General features: G+C 41.1%; 1 protein-coding gene across 1 annotated transcript; it reads right to left on the reverse strand.

The window, feature by feature from the left end:
* On the reverse strand, positions 1-24,402 carry dars1 (aspartyl-tRNA synthetase 1). The gene is made up of 18 exons (XM_028393543.1): positions 24,251-24,402; positions 21,572-21,674; positions 19,295-19,324; positions 18,891-18,948; positions 17,889-17,981; positions 16,728-16,830; positions 11,552-11,654; positions 10,935-11,015; positions 9,168-9,227; positions 6,163-6,274; positions 4,691-4,825; positions 3,023-3,170; positions 2,036-2,182; positions 1,744-1,786; positions 1,259-1,339; positions 900-1,011; positions 696-767; positions 1-561 (listed from the first exon to the last, which is right to left on the reverse strand). The coding sequence occupies exons 1-18, from the start codon at positions 24,271-24,273 to the stop codon at positions 470-472; spliced, it is 1,596 nt and encodes a 531-aa protein (XP_028249344.1). The 5' UTR covers positions 24,274-24,402; the 3' UTR covers positions 1-469.
* Positions 24,403-25,285: the final 883 nt, after the last annotated feature.

Here is a 25,285-nt window from a genome sequence, read left to right on the forward strand (position 1 = left end):
TTGATAGTTTAAGTTTTTTTTATTATTATTTTCAGTGTTTAAGTATATTAATTACTTACAAAACACCCAGTTACAGGCATACAGGCGGGCACCCCAATCACTAATGTGAGGTGTGCTGGTAGTAGGAGGGACTCACATCTGTATTACAGTCATTTTAACCTCTCCATAGAAAACACTACAGTAAACAAACACTGACTCTTTCATTAGAAGGTGAATTAAATTCCAGCAACTCTCTTGGATGACTGGCCAGTTCTTCTTTTATGTATCTGTATGTTAGAAAACTATTCCCACCTAACCATCAAGTACACCCTACTGCTTCATTCTCCCATCTCATTGGTTAATTATAGTGGCACATTAGAGTCACAGGGTGGCACCAGCTCCTACACTCTCTCCATTCATCAGTTGTGGATTAGCATTGTTTCCCTCATTACCAGAATCTGTGTGTTAGTACTGTGCTGACATGATGCGTTCAGGGTGTCAGGCGCTTAGGGTCACGTGGGAACATGGACGTCTGACGCACATTGTGGAGACCCAGGTAGAGCATGCAGACTCTCTCCAGGCCTGAAAAGGATGATAGAGAAGTTGCTTAAGTTCAAGATACACCATATTCATACTGATAATATTCTTTAACAAAGAGTTTAGGTCATTGATAAAACTATATATATATATATATGTGTGTGTGTATTGTTCCTTACCAATGCCTCCGCCACCGTGTGGGGGAGCTCCAAAGCGGAAGGAGTCAATGTATGACTTGATCTTCTCCAGGTCTACAGTAAGAACAGGTACATTTATAAAAACAACACTTTACAACCATTACTGCCACAGATTACCTGGTGTTGTAAGCCCTGCTTATGGCCAATAGAGGGAGCCACATTCACTTTTTTCCCCTCACCCCTTACCGATCTGGTGATGCGTGGCTCTTTCAGTCAGCAGCTGAGCATCGTGGATTCTCTGAGCTCCAGACAAGATCTCCTCTCCCCTCATGAACATGTCATAAGAATTGGAGTATTTCTGCACAAAAAGAACATTGATCACATTATCCTCAACTCTGGTTATAAACAGTGGAAATGGACTGCAAACTAACAGTGATGGAACAACAACAATCAAACATTACAGCAGCACAGGGAATCTATATTATATATGGTGACTAACCAGTGCCATTTGTCTTTAGTGATTACTGTACTGAGCTGTTATCAGCAATGTAGGTCAAGTAAAAAAAATGTATGTTACAATTGTGTAGTGTGAGAGAGTGACTTACAGGGTTGTTTGGATCGGGCATGGTGTAGAAGGGTCTAACGGCCAGAGGGTATTTATCCAGCACGTAGAAGTCAGTGTCATACTGAGGACATAGAAAAAAAACAAAACTATAGAGGCTGCTTGACGGCTTAATGAAACACAGTACACCAAAATATGAATGATAAAAAAGGTTGAGGGTCACTGTATGTGCAACCACAGCTTGAAGGTGAAAGCTGGGACGACGTTTGTGTGATGGTGTTTTTTCAGGTTCGGTGTGGCTGACCATGTGCAGCGATTATGACGGCTGTATTATTTTTATCTCTGCCTCGAGTAATGCCGAGCAGCAAATTCAGCTTGGCTCAGGTGTTATGACTTGATAATTAGGCCAGCTGATTTGCATAAGTGCTCTTCTAAAATGCTAACACTCAGATTATGTCTTGACTACTTTGAAGGCAAATGTGAGCCCCCCCCCCCCATCAGTCTGGTATTAAAGACATATTAACATACCTTTTCCTTGACAAGACGGCCAAGCAGCTTTTCATTAGGAGTACTACAGAATGAAAAAAAGACATTTACTTTAACACTGATGTTTCTGATTATTTAATTCCATCACTGGGTCTAAACCATGTTCCAACTAAATAGCGGCTTTGATCACAAGAATCTCTTTAAAGCCGACTTATTGGTGTGATGTTTCACAGCCTCTCAAATGTGTTCAAATCTGCTTCTGCTTTTATCAAAAGAAATCATCTGACAAGATGAGTGGGATGTGCACTTCAGTGTGTGTGTGAGATGTATTGACCTGAGGTCATCCTCGTCACCCATCTCTACCCCGGCCTCGCGGAGCATGGCCACAGCCTCTGTGAACTCCAGCCTCAGAGTGGGCTCCAGGAATTTGAAAGGCTGGCTCGGGAACTGCTTGTTCACCGTCTGAATCTCTGTCTGGAAGCTGATACATAGGACAGTACATTGATTTTTAACTGACTGCAACTACATGCTGTTACATTTTGAAATTGATACTTTTCGAGTGTAAAAATGGATTCTTTTTTTTCTGATTGCTGATTATGTGTAATACAAATACACAAACACACAATATTTTAACCCACACAAGACAAATACAAGATCACAGCCCACAAATAGTTTTTGACCTTAACTAACTTCGTTCTTAATTTACCACAAAATGCTTAATACGCTCTGATAAGAAACACTTTTTTTGTTACACAGAGACTTGTTATAAAAAAACAACAAACAGTTGTCAGAGCGACGTGAGATGAGGAACAAATACCCAAAAGGACAAGTCTTCCGTGCCAAGAGTGGAACATTGTGTTTAAAATAATGTCAGACGTCAAAGGGAACAGTCTGGACAGTCATGAGAAGTTTATCAGGCGTGAGAAAGAGGAAGTGCTGTCACAAGTCGAAACTAACCAACATCAAAGGCATTTAGAAAAGGGACAGCAGCAAGTAACACAATATGATTCACTAATTTAAAGGGGATTTTCTACATTTAGTCTAATCTGTGAGCAACCATCCAGGTATTTCTAAGAATTTTACCCATCAGTCCTCTAATTATTAAATCACAGTGCACCTGCTGTGCTGGTTTACACCACTAGGGGGCAATAAAGCCCCATCATAAAATTGTCTTGTCAACCACCAACAAGAAAGATGAGTGATTGGACCTCACTAACTTCATCAGACAGCACTATGTGTCATCACGTCCAATGTATTTCTGATTCTGTTAATGTTCTTACATACAGAAAGGTCGACAAATACCCTGCCGTTCCTGTCTTACTTGTCTCTCAGGCCCTTGAAGATCTGCACCATGGTGTCAGTGATGGACTCGATCACTTCATGGTAATGGTAATTAAAGGCCATCTCAATATCCAGACCCACAAACTCAGTCAGGTGACGGTGAGTGTTGGAGTCCTCCGCCCTGAAAACTGAAAAGATGCAGAGTAACCATAAAAACACAAAGTAAAGAAAGTGAAGGATTTCACAACATGTGATGGTGAAAGGTCTGTTTTTTTATTGCAGTGTCACTGCATGATGGTTAGTCACAATATCAGAAAGGGCACCTGACCAGATCACAAGGCGCATGGCAGAAGTTTAATGGTTTCAAATCTACTTTCTCACAAGGAAATGTCATGACACAAAGTCTATTCTGTCACTCTGTAAGCTAATGCTAATCGCTAATGTAATTGCTGGTAGTTTCACTGCATCGTTGCCTGTGTTGTCTGAGGATGATTAAAATGCAATTTGTATGATCACTTCATATTTACCACAATCAATGAGCGCACAATCACACACTATGATTAAAGTGCCACACTCCATACTGTGAAATTTTTTCCTTCTGCAGACAGGTGCAGGGGTCTTTACGCATCCGCTGATTAACCGTGTGTCTGCATCTACATGCATACTGTGTGGAGATAAGGCATGTGCAGGAGCACACGATGTCACAATGACTGGGATTTATAAAGCACAACCATGCATTTAAATAGCTTTATAAAAATAAGTCAAAGACACAGAGGGTGTATTTCTGCTTCTGTGCACAGTGAGCCTGGAACCTCTACAGTTTCTATGCATCTGACCTCTGCAGCTACATTTAAAACACATCTGTGCTCCCGACCGCTGGGATTTTGAGGAGAGTTGATCCCCATTCTTCTTACCGGCAGAATCAGTGTGACTGTAACTAAGGCAACAGTGGGTGAGTACACTGTTGCCTCAGAAGCAGTAATGACCTTAAGCCCTTTGATTTCTCTGGTGGAGAAAAAAAAACCAAAAAGCTCAGGCCAGGCAGCAGAATATTCAATCCTTCATCCCCAGACGTCTGATACCGTCTTGAGCAAGGATTATGTATAAACTAAACGAATGCAGACATGATATACCTTTCATGGTGAGGAGTTACACAGCTTGTGTAACTCCTCCTTGAGTCTTTAAGTGACTGTGCTTTGGCCAATTGAAAATTGCAAGTCAGTAATGTCTTGAGAGGTAAGACATTCACGCACTCATCCGCTCATTAGTCACGAGGAAGCAACAAAATGGTAAGAAAAGCAGGTTAACCTGACAAAAAATGATTCCAAAAAGTTGATCTGCAGGTGTGTATCATAAGAGCTGCAACCTATTAATAACTGTGCAGCTGTGTATAGAGTAACTATACACTCAGATGGTGGCAGTGTTTGCTAAGCTGAGGAGCTGCTGCTGGTGGTGGGGGGTTCCTTTGAAACCCACTGCAATAAAGTCTTTTACAAGTCCCATTGTGTCACTAACACACTAAGCTCTACACAGCTCTGACCTCAGTGAAAGCAACAGAGGGAGGTCTGTTAAAGTTTAACAATCCTGATGCATTTGGAGCCGTTTTAAACTTGCCATCTCCGTTAAATAGGGTCTATTTTTTTTCCATTGAGTTCTCGCCGCTCGTTTACCGATGTTAACAAGGGCAAGAGACGGAAGGTGTTCTTACCTGGACCCACGCAGAAGACCTTGTCAAAGTCAGCACAGATGCACATCTGTTTGTAGAGCTGGGGAGACTGGGCCAGATAAGCGCTGGTTTTGAAGTAAGACACGGTGAAGACGTTCGCTCCACCTTCACTGGCGGCTACAAGTGGACAGAGATGATTTTTAGAAATGACCATTAGCTGCAAAGGACGAAGACAAACACAGCTGCCACAACATAGACCCACTTCAATTTATATTTCATCTGTTTATTAGTACCAGGTGGAAAACCTCACGCCTTAATATTCATTACCTGTGTAGCCAACATAAGCTGGGCTGGAGAATTACCAGATATTAAATACATTAATTCAAAAGTGAAACATATAAATATATGTAAATAAGTTACATAAACATGGTTACATAACATCTCTGTAGCCGCTTCTTTGACGTCAGAGGACAATATCTCATATTTTCATGCTGGGTGTTAAGCAGGGCGGGGGTTCACACTGTGCCGCTCACTGTCACCACATGGTCTATGGGTGGGTGGCACGCAGGAAGGTGCGGTTTCACAAAAAGTACAAAATGTTGATTCGCAGGTGCCGCCAAAATAAAAGAGCGGCACTTTTAAATTTTAAAAAGGCAAGGAGCACGCTGGGTCTTTAAGAGAAGAGGAAGTGAGAACGCCACAGGTTTCGCCAGAGCAAATCTGAGGAGGATGGGGACAAAGACCGTTATAGGCTGTGACAAGAATATGAGAGGATCCTTGTGTTGTTTGACACAGACTTTTCTCCCAATAAGTAAAAGATTTTAGCTAAATGTATTTCACAAACATGTGCAGCAGGGATACACAACTTCACATACACATTTACCTTTGAGGGCCAGATGCAAAACCAGGTCTGATATAGGACAATATGTCACTTTTAAGGTAAAAATCTCTCTGATTTGATTTGTTTTCATTGTGGAGACAACAAAGGACGTTAACGCTGGCCTGATCTGACCTTTAGGTTGACTGTCCCTGATGGGAGAGTCCACTACTGTTGTGGTAAATTCCAAGATGAGATAGAAAGACTTCTGTTTCAGTCTGAATAATACGTTTTTCATTCAGCCTCTCCTTCCGTTAGTAAAGTGAGATGATGTCTTTAGAAAATGATCTTAAGGAAAGCCTCTCCTGTCAAATTAGAAGACTGAAAAGAGGCTGATTCCCAGCGGGTTTGGGATAAAATCCTCACTGGTCTGTAAAAACAAAATTCTGTCTAATCCCTCATTGCTAGCTGAACACAAACAGTTTTTTTTTAACCGTTTGTGAGCCTCAACTGAACATCAAGTCTGGTTCCTGATTTGAATTGTAGTCTAGAACAGCCCATAGAGGAAGTCACCCTGACAACTGCCGCACGATGACTAACAGGACACCTGTGGGTGGTGATAATGAAAACAAGTGGGGCACTTCTAAAACAGTTGATTTCCCATGAGGCAGGATCCATTTTATTTATTTATTCTTACCGGATATAATTTTAGGGGTCTGGATCTCCACGAAGCCCTTTTTGGTGAGGGTGTCTCTGAAGAGCTGGCACACTCCCGACTGCAGGCGAAAGACGGCCTGGCTGGTGGTCGTCTATAAGGGAGGGGGGAGGAAACACACAAATGGAGAGTGCCATAACCGCATTTGGTGCGACTGGATTTATTACACAATCATAACAGATGTGTGAAAACAAGACTGCCAGTTTTTTTTTTGTTGTTTTTTTTCCATGTCATGCAACATCCTGTCTGCACGAAGGGTTGCTGGCAAGGGCAGTCGAGCCCATCGAGCGCTCCGGGAACACAAAACCCATCATTATCAATGTAAATACTGAAACCAAGGCAGGGAGCAGAACGGCTCAAAGCAAATCTGGAAATGACTGTAAAAACAGACAACAGTTAGGCGACAGAGCAACGTGAGAGAACACTCCCTAAAATCCACTGACTCGTCTCAAATCACCACAAGATTTCTACAACTGGCTGTCAGCTCCGGTTATTATACATCATCACGAAGACAGACCCCGGTCCTTCTAACAGAGGATGCACAGGCCTGAGTTAATTAAAAGGTTTCATTTTTCCCTTTCCTTCTAAGCTCTGCTGCCTGTCCAGACTGAGTAGTCTGACTAACAGTTGGCAGAAAGGAAAGGTGATAATGTCTAAACACTGGAAAGCTCATTAATCTGCAGACAATGCTTCAGGGCTGTCTGGCTCTTACTTTTTCTTCATTTGCAATCTGAATATATAGCAACAAATAGGCAAATACTAAACTTTCCAGCTTAAAATAAACACTTTTCCCCAGCCCATTTTAAAAATCAGTGAACCAAATCAACACCCATCTTCAGATAATCTGTGACTCATTTATGTCACGTATTACACACTGGGCTGTGCCCCAGGTTAAGCCTGGGAAATCCAACCTAAAAACCAGACTAGGTGATAACCACATTCAAAAATTAGAAAGCGCTTCCTGTTTACAGCACGTCTGCAGTGGTGGGTGTGACGGTGGGTAGCAGTTGGCACCTTGATGTTGGTGGTTGTTCTTATGGTGCGGGGCTTCATAGAATATACCTGACTCTGGCATATTTCTCAACAGCGCTTGTTTAAAACCTCAGTTGCAGTGAAGATCTACCACAATCAGGTTACAGGGGCTAAAATGGAAGTTTAAATACTTGCCATGCCCTAATCACAGCCTCACCTTGTGCATACACAGAAACATTGGTAAAGCTACAGGAGGTTAGAATACCATCCACAGAGAGGTCATCCACCAGATAAGCCCTAAGAATTTCTCTTTCAAGCTAACAGACACGCTGTGGTTATCCAAAGCCACTGCCTGACCTTCCTTATTACATGCTGAAGCGAATCTCTGCATTTCTGAGGAATTAGAAATCCAACAATTACAACAAATGTAGATCTGAGTTAGCCAGAGCATACACACACATACAGACCACAACTTCACCATGTGTAGCAACCCTGAAATAAACACAAAGTTCATTTGCATTTTCCACCTCAACATTCCACTTTAGTTTCTGTTTTAGTTTTCCTGAGGTGATTTACAGCAGGTGCTGCTGATCACCAGTCCTTGATGAATTGATCATCAGCAGGTGCACAGACCTCTAAAGAAACAGACGTTTTCACAGTTTGCTGCTCTGGAACATTTAGGTGTGTGTTAACACAATGACAAGAGAGAAAGACATTAACAATGGTGTCAGAGAAGAAGCTGTTGCTGCGGTTTGGAGTTCAACGTTCTACAGTGAGAAAGATTATTCACAAGTGGAAACATTAAAGACAGCTGTCAGTCTTCACAGGAGTGGACGTCCCAGCTAATTCACAACAAGATCAGAGAAACACAAAAAAACCTCACTGAGCACAATGGTAATGGTTGCACAATTAGAAGAAGACTAAGGTCTGAACAAAGAACAACACTTGTGGAACAATGTCTCATGGACAGAACAGACCAAAGTGCAGTTGTTTGGTCTTAATGATCACCACCATGTCTGCTGAATACCAAACACAGCAGTTCAGCAGAAACACCTCACACCCACTCCTTGTACATTTTTGCCCTCAGTTTTGCTAAATAAATAATGGCACAGTGAAGAAACATATCTTGTTGTTCATCTAAGGTTGTAATAGACCCACTACAGTCAGATGATTCTGTATGTTGTTGTTGTTGTCTGTATGTTGTCACTCACGTGACTGATATACTAACTTCAGTTAGAAGGAAATACTAATGTCAGTCAAATTTTTCTCTGTTACAAAGCCTTCCCTGAGAAATTCCACTTTACCAACTAACTAGTCAGAAAAAATCCCTGTGAGCGCAGCTACACAAACTAAAATAAACCATTTTCCCACCATGTTTGAGCATAATGCACCTTATGTTTAAGAATGGTCAAGTACATAGGGAGTTTTATTAGAACTAAATTATTACCAGAGGAATTTTACAGTTCCCTTTTTGAGTGTCTGTTTGCCAGTGTGGGAACCACTTTACGGCTTCTCTGGGCTCTTAAGTGCCAAACTGATGACAGAGCCGAGTCCACAAGCTCAAAGTGCACACTGTTACAGAAACAGGTGTTGCAGTGAGAGGGCTGTGAGCTACGTGGCTGTGGTGTCGGTGCCTTCCTGCCAGGCGCATCGTCCACGTGGGAGGCGCATATCAAAACAATGAGACACTTTGAGGCTAGGTGTCTTCTGCAGCTCGCGCAGGTTTAGCACATCTCCCACACTGCACAACATTCATAGCGTCAGCCCACTAAATCACAGACCTTCTCTTTGCACTTCAGAGGCTTGCTCTGCATTTTCAAATGCTTAGGGTAGCTTAAGAGGCTGTTGTGCTTTCTCTGTAATGTAAAAAATCATTCCTCCTACACCTTTCACCTTCCTTTTAACTATAAGATGCCTCTGCATTTAATTCAACTTTCCTATATGACAGAAGCATCAATACAACTATGCTTTTAATAAACATCTATGCAGATATTTTGGCTCTGGCAGCAACTTACCCTGAGATCAATCACCCTGTTGTCCAACCTGGTGTCCTGGTTAACTGTAGCTCTGCCTTCCTGCGGGCAAACAAACATCAGAAAATTATTACATCACCAAAAATCCTCCGGATTATGAAATATTTAACAATGCTAAAGTGTTTGTCTTCCTTCTGTACACAGGAGTGTGAATGTGTTAATATTTTAAAACCATGCAGGAATATAAAACCTTAATTGGTCCAGACCAGACAATTGCTACAGCCTAAACCCCTACAACTAAACAATCCCAGCCACTTTGTCATATGTAGTAACAGCAGTTATGAGGTCAAAATGCAATAAAACACATCTGCAATGAGGGACAACGGTGCAAGAATAGAGAGGGGAAAAGAACAAATGAAAAGCTAAATGTTTCATCACAGGAGGAACCGTTGTTTCCAGGGTCGGGGATGTCAGGCTTCCTCAGCGCACCCACTGGGGTTTGAGCCAATAGCCTGTGTAGCCACATCCTGCTGCAAACAGCCCATTGCAGAGGGACAAAACATCAGACAGGGGGGAGACAGTCAGATAGGCAGGGCTGTGTAGGGCCATGTCTCTGGGGAAAGCAGGTGCTTCTACAAGCGTGTGAGTGACATGTCGAATCCCCGCTGAAAACACCTGGGAGGCAGCTACAGCTGCAGATATTAGCTTACTGGATAAACACGGATGGGCTCCCAGCTGTCGTAAGCAGCGATGACACCCATGTATTACTTTACATGAAACATGGTAATATATAATTTGATAGTGGTTATGATGGATGGAAAACAATAGGTGTTGGTGTATGACAATTCATAATTGCATTTATAACACATGATGTTGGCTCAACAGCTTCAGCAGCAGCTCATAAAATATTTAAGCACCTATTTAAAGGGATTTTCCAGTTTAACAAGACAAGAGTCACCTGCAGCAAGTTTTTAAAGATCTATTTAACAGTTAGATAAATGTGAACCCGGTTCACATCAAATCAAAAGCAGAAATGATCTTTTATGAACTGAATCATTAAACAATTACACCTACACTGCAGTGACTCCCTGTTAAAACAGAGGTTCATCCCTCTCTGCAGCAGCCTTAATAAGCATAAATAACAACTCAAGCTTTGACTGGGAAAAGAATGGTTGTTTAAAAGCATCCTGATGCTCGCAAATGATTCTGCATCAATGCACGATTCCTTAATTGGAATTCAGATAACTCCCTGTACTGTGGCTTCTGGCTCTTACAACCGCTGTGTGATGAAATCACCATTTTCATGAAGAGGGGCGAGTCAAACGAGGTGATTAGCTTTAATTAGCTAATCCCTGACTTTGCCAAAAACACAAATCTCCATTCTGCTTATTGAAAACAGCTTCTCTCTAAAGGGCGAAGTGAGATGTTTCAATTTTGCTTGAATGAGAAGCATTTAGATAAATTGTGATTATTATTATTGTTGTTGCTCAGAGCAACCCTATTCACAGTCATAAGAGTTAGTCAATGGAGCCAGTTATCAACCGTTTATCATGCAGAGAAGCTGATGTCAGATGTTTCTTAATGTAAAGTAGACTCTGCCGAGTTCTGTTTGGGCTGAGTGGTGCATAATGGACCCTTGATCTCCTACATAATGTCGCCCCCATGTTCTGTAATCATCTTAAACTACTGGAGATTGTGCCATTGAAATATAAGAAGCCAATAGTTCACATAAAAGATAGGAGAAAATAGCACTGGAGTGTCTCTTTTGGCTGACACATGTTTTCCGTGCCACTTCATCCACCCTCTCACCTCTTCTCCTTCTCCATCAGGCCTGACAGCATCTTCCAGCTGCAGGGGGAGGCGAGGCTCTGCCTGGCTGATGATAAAAATCTGAGAGGGCAAAGAAAGAAAGTGCTCAAAGATTGCGACAAATGTTTCTATCAGATCGTATGCAATGGAAAGTACCAGGACTTCACATAGGAAGTCAAAGTGAAAGAACGTAGGCCTTGCCTTTTAAAAACCTCATCTATGAGTGAGAAAATGTGTGCCTGCATACATATTTGTTGTCTTTTTTTGCTATTTTTCCTTTTGTTGTTTTGCTGTCAGAGTGTGTGGTTTAAGGTGTAATTTTAAGTTCTCACCACAGTAAGCAAAACTAGCATAGTCTCAGTATGAGTGAAAATTTGTGAATCTAATCACCATGCAATGTGTTGAATTAAGAGTTAAAGGTTTTATAGTGAGTTCATATACTTGCGTGACACCTGTGTGGAAGGTGTGTACATGCCTGAGTAATATAAATCATGGATGCTCCCATTGACTGAGTTCATATAAACTGCATGAGCTGGCAGGTTAAAATACACAGTTTTTTGACAGTTTTATGAGCAGCCCATATGTGTATTCAAGAAGTGCAGTGTAAGTATGCCAACCCGCTCGATGTGGAGCTCCACATCCTGCTGGGAACAGCTCTCGATCTTCTGCTCAACTTTCCTCACTGAGGCCTCCACGTCTACGATGCTCTCCTTTGTGATGCTGTTGGAGACAGTGCAAAGTGTAAACAACTCAATTGTTTGAGGAGGCAGAAGGGGCAACCTCATATATACAGTATATGCTTTTTTGTTGTTGTTATGGTGGTGGAGAAAAGTGTGGGAGATGGGCGAGTGATTTGTGACAGGGTGGTGGGCTTTTTTTTTCCTTTTTCTTTTTCCAGCCTAAATATAATACAGCTGCTGCAGTGACATTTGCTGTAAGAGCAGGCTGAGATACCATGATTTGAGCGTGTGGCTTTCATAACAAAACCACTATCTCCCTCTTTTTTTTTCCTGCACAATGCAAGCCAGTGTCTACTTTTGTTAGCCTCAACTCAACAGGCTGCAGCAGGGCGGAAAATGTTTCCTCACATCTTATTTCACACAAATGGCTGCTGAAGTGAATCCTGTCACCACATTATTTTTCATAAGAAAAACCAGTCTTGTGGAGTGGTATCACACTGTGATTTAAGTATAAAATACATGTTTAGCCCAACAATATTGTAATGGTTAAGCAATGAAAACAAAACTAGCCAGTTTCATGGCCTGATGAAAAATTGCAATCTTTTTTCACAAAGGAAGGGTAAATAAACAGAAGCGGTTGACCTCAAGACGAATTTGTAAGCTTTGAGAAAACTTGCATCACACAGAAGCTTGTGGGAAGTACCCAGCTCCACTACAAAAAAAGTTTGATATTGAGAATGGAACAGTAAGAAGTCCCCCTTTATAAACTGCAGCATGCGAAGGGTTCACATTTCTTAATTTTGTCACAGCAGGTTATCATAACAATGCTGCACAGAGTATCATCAAAGATATGAGGATCAACACCCACTGACTGTCACATAGCACAATGCCAGATGGGAAACCTGCTTTAATCCTTTACTCCTCCTCATTAAAAAAAGCAGTAATGAGGAACTGAACACTGGGGTACTGCTGTCCCCTTCAAGCCCCACGGCAGCTGCCGTCACAGTCTTTTCCCCTTTAGGAGGAGATCAGTTAGATAAATAAATCCCCACATTAATAACCTCCACTGCAGGGCCCAGAGCCCTGCAGATGACACACTGAGAACACACTGAGGGAAGGGGAATGATTAATTCAAGGCTGAGATTTGACAATATCATGCAGCGATGAGACATATGAGGCAGGAGAGAAAAAGCATTTGTTGAATCAATGACCCAAATATATACAAGATGGCCAGTTCTGCTGTCCCAAATGTTCACAGACAGAACTGGGTTTTTATTATTGTTACAAGACTACAGGACAAAAATGCTTTACTGAAGTCAGCTTCAAGAGAGTAAACGTGCTGATAAGGCGACTACTAACTGGAATCACTCATTTTACCATTAGGTCAGCACATCAAACAATATAAATAGTATAGGACAATAGGTACTAGAACACACAGCTCTCTCATTGGACGATTGTTCAGCTGATGGAGAATACAAAGTATGCAGAAAGTATCAAATCTGTAACTTGCACCTCTAAATATTGGCATCGACTTTCATGTTGTCACCCAGGAAGGTGGATTTGTGACCCAATGATGACACAAAAATGAGTCTCAAAAATATATTATAATTCAACCCTGACAAAAACATACCACACAAAGAATGGCAGAGAAAAGTGGACTAAACCATAACTGTGGCCAATCAGCAGACGTGGCATGTCAATCAATGCATATAACAGCATTGAAGGGGCAAAGAATTCAGCTCCATCAGTAACTGTCTCATATCACAATGTATAACGTGTTAGGACTGAGGATCTCTGAAAGATAGCAAACAGCAGATAGCATGTTGGCAAAAATGATGTCTGAATATGAAAACCAGCACCTGTCTTTCAGCTTTCTGTCTCATAGATTTGTATAACTGAGATCTTGCAAACTTCCTGAGAATCCAGCTGCCTTACAAAACAATGAATATAATGCATACATGCCCAAGATGTCTTCTTTACCTACCCCCTATCTAGTGAAACCACAGCCAAGGAAACAGGCTTGGTAGAATTGGTGGGGAAAAGAAGAACCTGTTGAGCCCGACTCATGGGAAAATCAGTTAAAAAAAGACACTAAAGGCCTAATTTTAAACCCAAATCTGATAACTCTAAATTGAATTAAACCAACAAATGCCACTGCAAACGTGACTAATGTCAGAGGCCAACGGAGGTATTCACACACTGCAATTCTGAGGTCCTTGAATAGAGAACGGGCTGCAGAGCACCGTCTTTTTATTAAACAGTGTGAGTGAGAGGAGGATGACAGAGACATACAAAGAAAAAAAAAAGACTTCCCCTGCAATGTCATCTCTGCCCTCAGCATGACTATGAGAGGATTTGCTTGTAATCCTGGGTCTCAGCTTGTCAATCATCGCACCACAGTGTGTGAAACTACACGAGAAAGCAGAAAGCCACAGGAACTCCTGATGCCACCTGTTCTTCAACACAAACATCAAAACATGACATGTCGATAGCAACAGCGAGGTTCACCGAGCCGTTGTGATGCAGCATGATGTTACAGTTTCTCAGTTTTTATGTAATACATCTGTTGTCTTGGCAACCGTGTCATCACTTTTGCTGTCCCTGTTGTTAGGTAGCAAGGTATTGCACCACAATTTAACTGCCAAATCGTAACAATGCAGAAGCAGATTAAGAAACTGTAGCACACAAAATAAACATTTAAGTGATGTCCTAAAAATCTTGTGACATAATTAACAGTCTCCAACTGGTCCAATGCTGTAATACCAGTGTTGAGTTCTTAGTTAAAACTAAGAATAGCAGTAAACAGTTCAGTTCTGCAACTGCTAAGAGGAACTGTGGCACAGTTTGTGACATTCTCACAATGTGGGGTCAGTGTGTCCGGGCAGCTGAGGTCAAGACTCATGTCTGGGCAGCAGTGACCTTGAACTCATTAGAAAAATGTTTGTTGTGTTTGGATTAAACGTCCTGTAAACCCTAACATATTGCAACAGCCCTGCCACAAGGCTCCCTGGCTCTCATTTATGAAACATGAATATAATGAGCGCCAATGTAAAATTCATGCACATGTGGGGAATTTTCAGCAGCTCCCACTTGTTCACATATGGTGCATGCAACGACACCATCATTCATGACTGTCATTAAACCTTGTGTTTCAATCGAGAAAAAATTAGGCTAAACTGACGCTGTTGTCTGTTGTTATAATCTTCATCACATCTTTACCAATGACTGCTACAGTTGAAGACGAAATGATCACCACCCCTACAAAGCTGTTATTCTCTTTAGAGATCTCTTTATGCTAGTTTTATTTATGAAGCTACAATATTTTATCTTTTATCACAACTACATTATTTCATACACCTTAAAACTGACAAAGTCAAAATGATGAGCCTCCCTGATGCTAATACTCAGTATTATTTTTGTTAAAGGCCTGGAATCATGTATAGTTTGAGTCAGGTCTCCTGAAGAATCCTGGTCCATTCTTCTTTGGTGGATCTCTCAAGCTCCTCCAGCTCTGATGGTCTCCTGACATGGACCCTGGTCTTTAGTTCACTTCACAGATTTTCAGTCAGATTTCAGTCAGAACTTTGTGCAGGTCAGTCAGTAATGTTCACTTTGCTCTGCTGGACGTAGTTCTTCACTAGAAGAGACGTCTGCTTTGGATTGTTGCCATGTTGGAGGAGAAAGCAAAGACCCAGTTTTGCTGCTTTAGGTTTTCTTTCCAGATATTCAGACAGTCTTCTTTTCCATGATTTTTCCATCTTGACAAGATTCACAGCTCCAGACACTCTGAATCCTCCCCTCAGCATCATACTGCCACCACCGTGCTCGGCTGTATGAACGTGTTCTTTGAGTTCTACTCCTCTCTCTTCTTCCTCCAAAGTCAACATCTCTGTGATCAAAGAGCTCTAGTTTTATTCATCTGACCAAATAACACACTTCCAGTGTGTGTGCTCTGTGTCCAGGTTGTCTCTGGCATACTTCAGTCTGGTTCGGAGGTGTCTTTTCTGCAGAGGTGTGCAGACTCTAGTGACAGTCTTCTCAGACAAATCCAGATTTGGCTAAACCATTCACAAGTGTCTTGGCTGTTTGCTCTCACTAGTTTTCTTTCTAGGGCCTTACAAATATTTCAATACCTCACACCCTTGGTTTGTTTGAAATTGCTGAGAATTTATTTGGTCTATGAAACTGTGCTCATATTAATATTATTTAAGAAAGAATGACTTTTGCTTGGTCCAAAATGATCAGAGGAAAAGAGAGAAACTGGAAAAAAGGCATTTGTAAAGTCAACCTTTGCAACCTGCAGCTTAGTTATGGATGCAAACACATCAAGAAAAAGGCTAAATGCTGCTTTGAATGAAATCATTTCTGCTGACTTTTCATAATCTCTGTAATAATGGATCAGCAACACGCAGCTTTTGGAAGGCTATTAAAGCAACTTTTGTGCTGCTGAACAGGAGGTGCTTCATGCCTGCAATCTCTGTGTTGCTTAAGTCCAGCTTTATCCAGTGTAATAACTGCCATTTTAGTCTGTCAGATTTCAGTTTTGGGTGTTACTGTTTGCCAAGTTTAGCAACATCTGAAGCAATAACACAGGATAATTAAGGTCTTCCCTCGTGAAATTGTACTGCAGAACTTTTGAAATGAATGCTCAGTATATGTATGATTGAGTGAACTGTATGTATTCCATGATTGGTTTTTTTAAATTTGAATGTAGATGTACTGGACAAATGAGGCTCTACAGCACCATATTCACCCCCCTGTGTTTCTTTAATAAAGTGCACATCGGCTGATAGCTGTTTTCATTCACAGACTACCAGTAATGGGCTACAGTCTGGCTGCTAACATGACTAATGATGCCTGGCTGTTAAGTATTTCTTCCCCCGGTGATGCAAGGTGCCTATATCTGCCATCTAGACAGGAACTGCTCCATTAAAAACACTGCTCTATTCCACACTATTAAAAGCCAGCTTTGGCTGTCAAGTAAAAAAATGATTGATTTGCCCTCCACCTCACTCAGAATGTGTGAAAATGGATCGGCAGACAATTAGGGCACAGGATTTTCCCACCATTGTTTTTTGCCCTCTTGGACAGGAAGAACATTCTCGCTACTCACTTTGCAGCGAACTTGACCATCTGCTTGCTGGCACGATCTCCCACTGCGACCAGTGCCTGCACGTTGAACTGCTGTTGACGCAAAACCAAGAAGCATTGCTTCCCTGAAAACACAACAAGAATAAACATCACAGCGGTGATACAATAAAAGCTTGGGCACTTTTGTTTGAGTGTTCAGCACAAAAAGGCAGCGGTGTGACTGCTGGGATCAGGTAAAGTGTCAAACATTTGCAAACACAGCTTTGTCTTTGAAGAGCATTGTGTGGAGAAAGGGTGATTGTTACCTTCCCATAAACCATACACACAACTAGGAGGAGTGTAAACAAGTTAGCCAACTAAAACTCAGGGCAGCAGATAGTCAGACCACCCAGGTACTTTGAAGTTTGTTGCCTGTGAAAAGGGGGGCGTGGTGGGGACAACAACCATGTTAAAATCCCACCAACAAGAGGCATCACACACCAAATCAGGATGTTATTCTGCTCACACGGACATCCTACAGCGAGCAGAGGGAATGAAGAAATGAGTGAAGAGGAAGTGAATCTCGACTCTGGAAGTTATCTTGAAGGGAAATGGCTGAAAGATCATCATCACTGAGGCCTCAGTATTAGCAAAGGCATGATATTTTATACAGAGGTGTTATAACCGGGCAAAGCTCAGTGGGTTCATTGTATTTAAAAAGAGAAAGCCTCGTGGCTGCCAGTAGCTGGAACCAAGCAGTTATCTGATCTTCCAGCTGGCAGTGTCATGCATGTCTGACAATGATATCTAAAACACCCTTGGGTTGTCAGAGTGCTAAACAGGTAATGAAAGAAGAAAACTGACAGGAAAAATATCCAGAAAATGGATTTAAAGTCTTTTAAATCTAAATTTATGCAGCAGCTGATGCTGAGGAATCTTAAAACAAGGGCTGTGTTTGTTTTTTTTTCTAGTTGAGGGCCTTCGGTGTTGAAACTACAGAATGATGTCAGTCATTTAGGTCATAGGAAACACCAAGACAAAGCCAACTGGTACTGCTGTTTGATCTTAAAGAGAAGGGAGTGCTGGCCCAAGGGCAGACGTTTTAGACTCTGCATGTTACACCAACGGGGCATCTAATCTTAGAAAGGAAACTTTAAAACAAAAAAAAATAGGGTGATCAAAGAGAAGGTGGTGGGGATCTCACCTTTGGCCCTGCTGGTGTGGACTCGAGCACGCACCCAGATCAGCTGGTCAGCTTTCTCAGGAGTAAGGTCTTGGACCCGCACCAATGTCCTGTCTAGTTCACATACACAGAGACACACAAATATTTTTTAACTTCAAAGCACATTTCTTCCTCCTCATCTGCACAAAGAATCTCACTCCCCGCCCTCCCCTCGCTCCCGAAGGCAGTAAGAAATGTGAATAAGCATGCATGTGCATGTGTAGAAGTACGCACAATAAAATGCTCAAATTACAGGAATGCCTAATAAATAAGACACACTAGCAGGCCTGCTGAAAGCTGTCCAACTCACCTATTCTTTCTGGGCTTTATGACAAATTGACTCTAGTTTCACCTGTATCACTCAGAGGCATGCTTACTCCTTATTATCAGCAGGCAGAGGACGCAGACACCGAGGCTACAACCAGGGGGGAAAAAAAAACAGAACCGCCTTTTTGGCTGAGAACTTGTGTTGTCAGCCCACATGAAAGCCCTCACTGCCACCCCATCCCCCACCCCACCGTCCTTATGGCTGAGCTTGGCATGCAGGTGAGGAAGGCCCCACTTTGTTTGCTGCCATTGGAGCTGAAAGAGCAGCCAGACAGATGGACGACGTCGACAGGTCCGCCTGCTGCCTCGTTCATCAGGGAGTTATCCAATACTATTAGTTTATGATGTTTATCAGTTGCAATCTGTAGGCTTGACAGCTAGATGAACGTCATCAGTTGCTTGATCAGTCATCTTGTGCCAAAATATGCTGCACAGAATCAAACATTTAACTCTTTCTGGCAAGAACACAAATGTGACTTTCAGGATTGTTCACAAACAAACTGTATTATTTTCCAGGATCAAACTTTAATGCATTCTAAAACTATTGACCAGATTAAGCTGTTATTTTCGAATGGACTAATTGTGCATTTTAAAGATGACTTTATGATGTTGCTTTAAACTAGTGGATGAGTGAAGAAAGTAGCTGCTTATACTAACCCACTTTCTGTTGGGACTGGACCATAGCTGACACACCATATCGGTCCTTGGCAAAGTCCTAAAGGAAAGAAAGAAGCAGTTGAGATCCTTTTGTTAGAAAAAAACAAACAAACAAAAAAACAGAACATCACGCTACTTTAGCATGTGTACGTCATTCTGCTGCTTTGACTCTACAAGCGTCTGACGTCTGTCTGGCTACCACTGGTGTAGATAACACAGACAGACAGAACAGATAATGGGGCTTATCGTCAGGGCTCGTTGAAAGGAAACAGAAATGTAATGTGCAGGTGTTTGCATACAGATTTGTTAAAAAGGTGCGAAAGCAGCAGGAGAATCTGAGTCAGGCAGAAAGACAGAGAACTGGTGTTAGAGGATGAGTGCTGTGATCTGTGTGGAATACTTACATCTTCCTCTGTGCTTTGTTGTTCGGAGGCCTAAAACACAAAGAGCAACACCAATTTAAAAAGGGCACTGCCAATAGCTGGGAAATAACAACAAGCACAGGATACATCAAACTGAAAAATTGTTCAAAAACTTCAAATGGAGCAACTTAAAACGTTTCGCTACAACAGTCATGTAAATTGTGTTTTCATCTCGTGCTATAAGGGATTTGAATAAAATTAATAAATCATAGCTCAGTCCTGAAGCCGACCCTAAGATCCAAAGAATGCACAGCTTTTCCACACATTGCTCTAACACATCATAGTCAATGAGTAATGACAGCAGGAGATATTGCTTTGTAACAGAAAGGAGCTTAATTGGACAGATTTTTTTTTATCTCAGCGCTGACTTCTAGGCAAATGACTCCCAGAGTACGATGAGATCAAGTCCCGGCGAACTTGCGCTTCCATTTTCTATGCAAATTGATATCGGTGTGTGGAAATGGCTGGTGGCAGTGGTGTGAATTGGAATCACCCACTCTTGATATAACAATCTAGTCACATGATGGATGATATTGCAGCCCATGATCAACTGAACACAGGCCTGCTATAGCCATGATGCTACCAAGCCACATCACACAGGTGTTAGGAGGAAAAGTGCAGCAGAAAATAACACTCACTCAATAAACATTCAACTTAGCTTTTAGGCAATGTTTCCCCTGCCACGCTGTTACAGGGAGGGGATTATAGAGTGCTTCTGCCATGAAGACTGGATGAATTCGAATGGAAGGTTTCTTTGCTGCTATCGCTTTTAAAGCTACCTCAGTCATACTCAGTGTCAAACTAGAAGACATTTTCTGAAGATTCCCTTATTTAAATTCTGCAGACGTGGCTTTAACAAATAAAAAATTCAAGGATGCGCTAATAATGATGGAACTATTATCATTAGATCATTATATCTACTGTAAGAAGAAGTGGCATAGATTTCCAGTAACCACACATTTGTCTAGGACTGGTATTTCAGACAGGCTGGTTGATGCTATGAAAACATCATGATGCACGGTGAACCCTAAACTTTCATCGCACGACAGACGGGTAACTTTTACAACTGTCAAAGTTCACGTGTCTGCAATCAGTCAGAGACTGCACAGACTCTTTCGTTTTGGCAGTACATGCAAGAAAGCACTAAAACATCTTACAGCTTGATGGAATTCTGCATGGCAGAAAGGTCAAACACTTCAGCAATGTCAGCATGTCAGGCACTGGTAGACAATTATGCAAAACATCTACGAGATTTTGGCTGATGGGTGCAGTTTTAGCTCCTGAGGCCAAGGCTGGAGTTACTTTGTCACTCAAGAATGGTACATAATCCATTTTTGTTTATTATATGACAGAAAAATCATAGTAGTGTTGTTTACAATACTACTATACAATACTACAATAATACAATACTTTGTATAGAATTAGATGAGTCGATTGTTTTTGGTTTGTAAGAGGAAAATAGAATAGAATAGAATAGAATAGAATAGAATAGAATAGAATAGAATACCAGGCAGATGTTGTAGCATCATATTGGGTCACTGTCTGTCAAGTCTTACACCCTTATTATCCTAAAGCACGATCTGTGTTAAAATATTTAGCAAAGACAAGGCAAAAAAACATGCATGCAGATCATCCTATATAGTCATAAAAGAATAACTGTAATGCACTGAGAAAGTGTTACACAGATAAGAAATAAGAAATCACAAGACAGTAAAAGTCACTTGTTAAAGTGCATCCTCAATTTATAGGATAATGTATAAAGGTAGGACTTGTATTCAGTGCCAATATCCTGCCACATTTGCTGTGTAAAAGGACAAGAATGCACCCACTGTTGATCACTTGCACTTTATGTTAATAAAGATATATTTCAGACCAAGCAAAAACAACAAAAAAGCAAATTATTAGAGTGAATAACAATAATCAAGAACAAGGAAGCTTTAGTTGTCGAGTTTTTGGTCACACAGGGCATTCCTCAGATCTGAACGCCCTGTGTGGGGTGCAGCACTGTTACTTCGTTTACTGTTTGTAGCTGTATGTCAAGACGCAGCTTTGCACTTAAGTGTGGAAGAAAATAGCGCTTTGTTTGGGTGGACATAAACACAGCCAAAATGACAGGAATACTTAAACAATGGACACTCTGGGCCCCCTGTTGACTAGCCAACCCTGCTGAACCCACAATGCCCAGCAGAACAGCACGTCACAGCCTTACCAGCTGTAAAAAGGGGAGGTGGATGGGAAACAACAAAACATAACACTGACCAGCTTGGCCTGTTTCTCAGCCTTCTTTGCAGCTTTCTCCGCTTCCTTCTGCTGTTTCTTCAGGGCTTTCTTTGACTGAGCCTGCTGCTCCTCCTCTGTCGCACTGAAACAGGAAGAAACACACTACATAAACATTTAAGTCAACTTCCACCTTCTATTTCTCCCGCATCCCACGAGGAAGTAGTTGACCGGCTGGGAAAAATTAATTCCAAGCCATCACCACCTCCAGCTTTTAAGTCTGCACAACCTTTAATCCCATTGTTATTTCAAACCAAACAGCTGTAGCCTGTGTGAATGGAGGGATGGGAGATAACGGTTAAAAACAGGGAATGTCAGAAAGTACGATTAGCTAGACAAACACCGAGATAAAGAATGGCACTCTGAACAACACTTTCTAATCCATTAGAGAATTTGCGATGAAATCAGATTATCCAATTATGATAACATTATGCAGTATCTTCAAGTAAAGGTGTCTATATTTGCTAAATAAAGCAGCCACACTACAACACAACACAATGTCTGTGCTGATAAACATGAGACATTTACTTACAGTACAGTGAGGTATGTAGCAGCAACAGACGAATACACTCTAAAACACTCTCAATGAAATGTAATAAGGTTACTACTCCAGGCTGTAATGATATGAAATGAAAGAAATTAAATCAAAACTGGTTGCTAGGGATTTGACTTTATTGAGGAAGTGATAAGCCTATATTACAAACACTGAAAGGTAGCAGCAATAAAACTACAAATAACAGACTTAATATCATCCAAAGTCTGAACTTTGAACTGTTAGCCATTGTGTGCTAAAACTGCAGGTGAATGAATGAGTGCTGTTTGGCTTTCCCAAAGCCCCAGGTGTGCCGATCTGAAGGAAGCCTACGAGCAACATGGGAGCTGCTCCTATTTAGTCACAGGAAATAACAAGGACCAAAGGCCAACTATGAATAGCAATAAAACCTAAACAAGACACAGAAATCACAACATATTATGACTTCAGACCAAACGTGTACTTCCTCTTCGGCCAAATTTAATATCGGACACAACAATATGTGTACATCTGTGGTTGGATTGAACTCTTACTGAATACATACACATGCATTCACACATGTTTTAAATTATATACAACTATTTTCTATGAACAAAACATCAAACAACATAATAAATAGTCTACTGACACCTTTGTTAAACCTGTATTGTGAGCTGAGATGCAATCAGGCTGGATTATTTACACATTCCACCAACCTTAAACTGAAATCAACAAGCATTTTTCCCCTCCGGGCAAGTGACAGCCTTTGGCACACATGTACTCAAAATACCTCCATTCTGCTGTCAAAGCAGTACACAAACGAACACATTGTTTCCTTTCTTTAAGCTCTGAATTTAATACGACAAAAACAAATAACCATTAGTCAAATTTAAACATAACACGCTTACCCCATTTGGCAACTACCAGGCATCAGGCAGCTGTGTGTGACAATGGCCAACAGGTGCATTTACAACCGAGTGCTATGACTACACAATTGTTCCACTATGACAGAGGTTACTGTTTTATTGCTAACATGTTTAATATAACTGCATCATAAAAGAACAATAAATGACAAGAACAGGTTATTGTAAACTGATAAGTGTTATCAGTCATTTATGAATATAGAATCTATTTATTCACTAGAGCAGCTTCCAGATCTTCATATTAACATGGAATCTCTTCTGACAAACCTTTTTTATTGTTGTTTAAGAATGACACACACCTTCAGCCTTTTGGCTGTAATGTTTTTGCATTTGAAGTATTTTAGAAATGTGTTGTATTCTACCAAATTTGGAGAATAGCAGCAACACCAACAACAAAACCTATTGTTTATATATGAGGACAAGTTGTACATTGTAGGGCTCTATTATGAACTATAGCACATAGGTTTTTAGAATTTCTATTTTCATAATGGCATTTTTGACAGGTAATTTAAGTAATTAACTTTTTTGATTTAAGTAAAATTAACTTTTTCACATGTCAAATCATCCCAGACAAACGCCACTGTCTCATGCCCAGAGGGTAAACCGACAGGTGTGCAGCAGTAAAATGTGCCCTGACAGGACCAGACAGGCTGAGCTTTACTAACATGTGTCATAAAACATTGAGTTATATACGCTGTTGTACGTAAGAATACCAAAGGAAAATCACTCACTCACAAGTGTGTTAAATGAATCGCAGATTTCAGATTGGCATAATGCAAACACCTTTAGTGACATCTGACCGGTTATGTTATTGACATTTATTGAAACATTCCCACAGAAAAGTTGTAATAAACATCCTAACATTAAAAACCCTAATGAAACTATTTTCTCCAGAAAAATCTGAACACCTAACAAGCTTTGATCCGTTATCCTTCTAATCTTGTCATCGGAAAGAGAGATTTTTCTACGTAACTTGATAGTGTCCCATCAGTATGCGGCATCATTTGGCTGCATGTTGTGTTTGGTTTTGTACTGCTATCGGCTAAAACAATATGTTCAAATAAGCACAACTTTGTAATGTCCTTAGCAGAACTGTCAGATGATGCAATCTGCTGCATAGTAAAGCAATGCTAGCTAACTGCTAACCGTGTTAGCTCTTGCACTAAAAAGCTCTATGTTCCGATAATGCTGTGAGACGTGGGTTGCTGTAGGTACAAACTTTCTTACCCTTGGACTTCCTCTTTCGTCATGTTGGCTTACACTCTTGGAAAATATGGACAAAAAGATTTCGTGACTGTCTGACAGGGTGAAGTAGAGCATCAGCTGTTCACAGCATGGACGGGAACCGGAAGGAAGGACTTGTTTTGACGGAGCACAAAATACCGGATACTTAGGATTCCGGCTAGAAACGAATTACAAAGTAGTTCCGGCTGAGTAATGTTGGTTGTCAGGTACGCAGCGTAGACAAAATAGACCGCACGTAAACACCTAAGGGAAATTGTTTTAACGGAAGACAAGTAAAATCAAACGTATGTGTATTGTTATATAAGTCATTTGTGTCCAAGCAGCATGGAATTTATGTAAAAGTTGCAAGCCTTTCATTATAAGTGATAATAAATAGAGCTTAACCGTGTGTTTTCAAAATAGTTCTGTGGTAACTCAACATACCACAATCTGGACAATTTATTATAAGATAGCGCTTATACTTAGCATGAATGTGAACATGAAATAAATAAACACAAAGAATGCAAGTGAGCACCGTGTGTGGGCCGTTTCAAACATCCACATGAACAGTAAAATTGACACTCTCCGTGAAATTACTTTCACACCCTTACCTAAGTGCACTAAGTGCAGCCAGGTATTCAGTGACCTTTGCAGGAATGGCCATTCACAGCGAGCGATGGTGGTTTGAATACAGTGGGGGTGTCATCAAAGCTTTTCTCAGGCTGTTGGCCACAGGAGCTGCTGATGCAGGAAACAGCCTTCCTGCTGCTCACTTTCCAACCAAAACAATGTAACCTTTAGTGAAGCATGTCCCTGCCCATGAAGAGCTCCTTGGTATTATATTCCTTTTTTAAAGTTTGTAATGTCCCTGTAATCATCTTTTATAATATAACACAAATGAGTCCAGGTGAGCAGTTTGAAATCCCAGTTGGAACTCAGCAGTGGGATTCACATGAGTAATGAATCAGCAACAGAAACAATTTCCTGCCTATTTCAACAGCTTTGGCCTTTAACCTATCACACACAAGAAGCTCCTCA

This window comes from Parambassis ranga, chromosome 21 (genome assembly GCF_900634625.1).
Source record: "Parambassis ranga chromosome 21, fParRan2.1, whole genome shotgun sequence".
NCBI classification, from domain to species: domain Eukaryota; kingdom Metazoa; phylum Chordata; class Actinopteri; family Ambassidae; genus Parambassis; species Parambassis ranga.

Bases quoted from the DNA above. Each gene is read 5' to 3' on its own strand.
- dars1 (XM_028393543.1), bottom strand. From the start codon at position 24,273: ATGACGAAAGAGGAAGTCCAAGG. The intron at 18,949-19,294 runs GTAAGTATTCCA...TCTTTCCTTTAG, and splicing joins AACAAAGCACAGAGGAAGAT to GACTTTGCCAAGGACCGATA. The intron at 6,275-9,167 runs GTAAGTTGCTGC...CCTCCCTTATAG, and splicing joins ACAGGGTGATTGATCTCAGG to ACGACCACCAGCCAGGCCGT.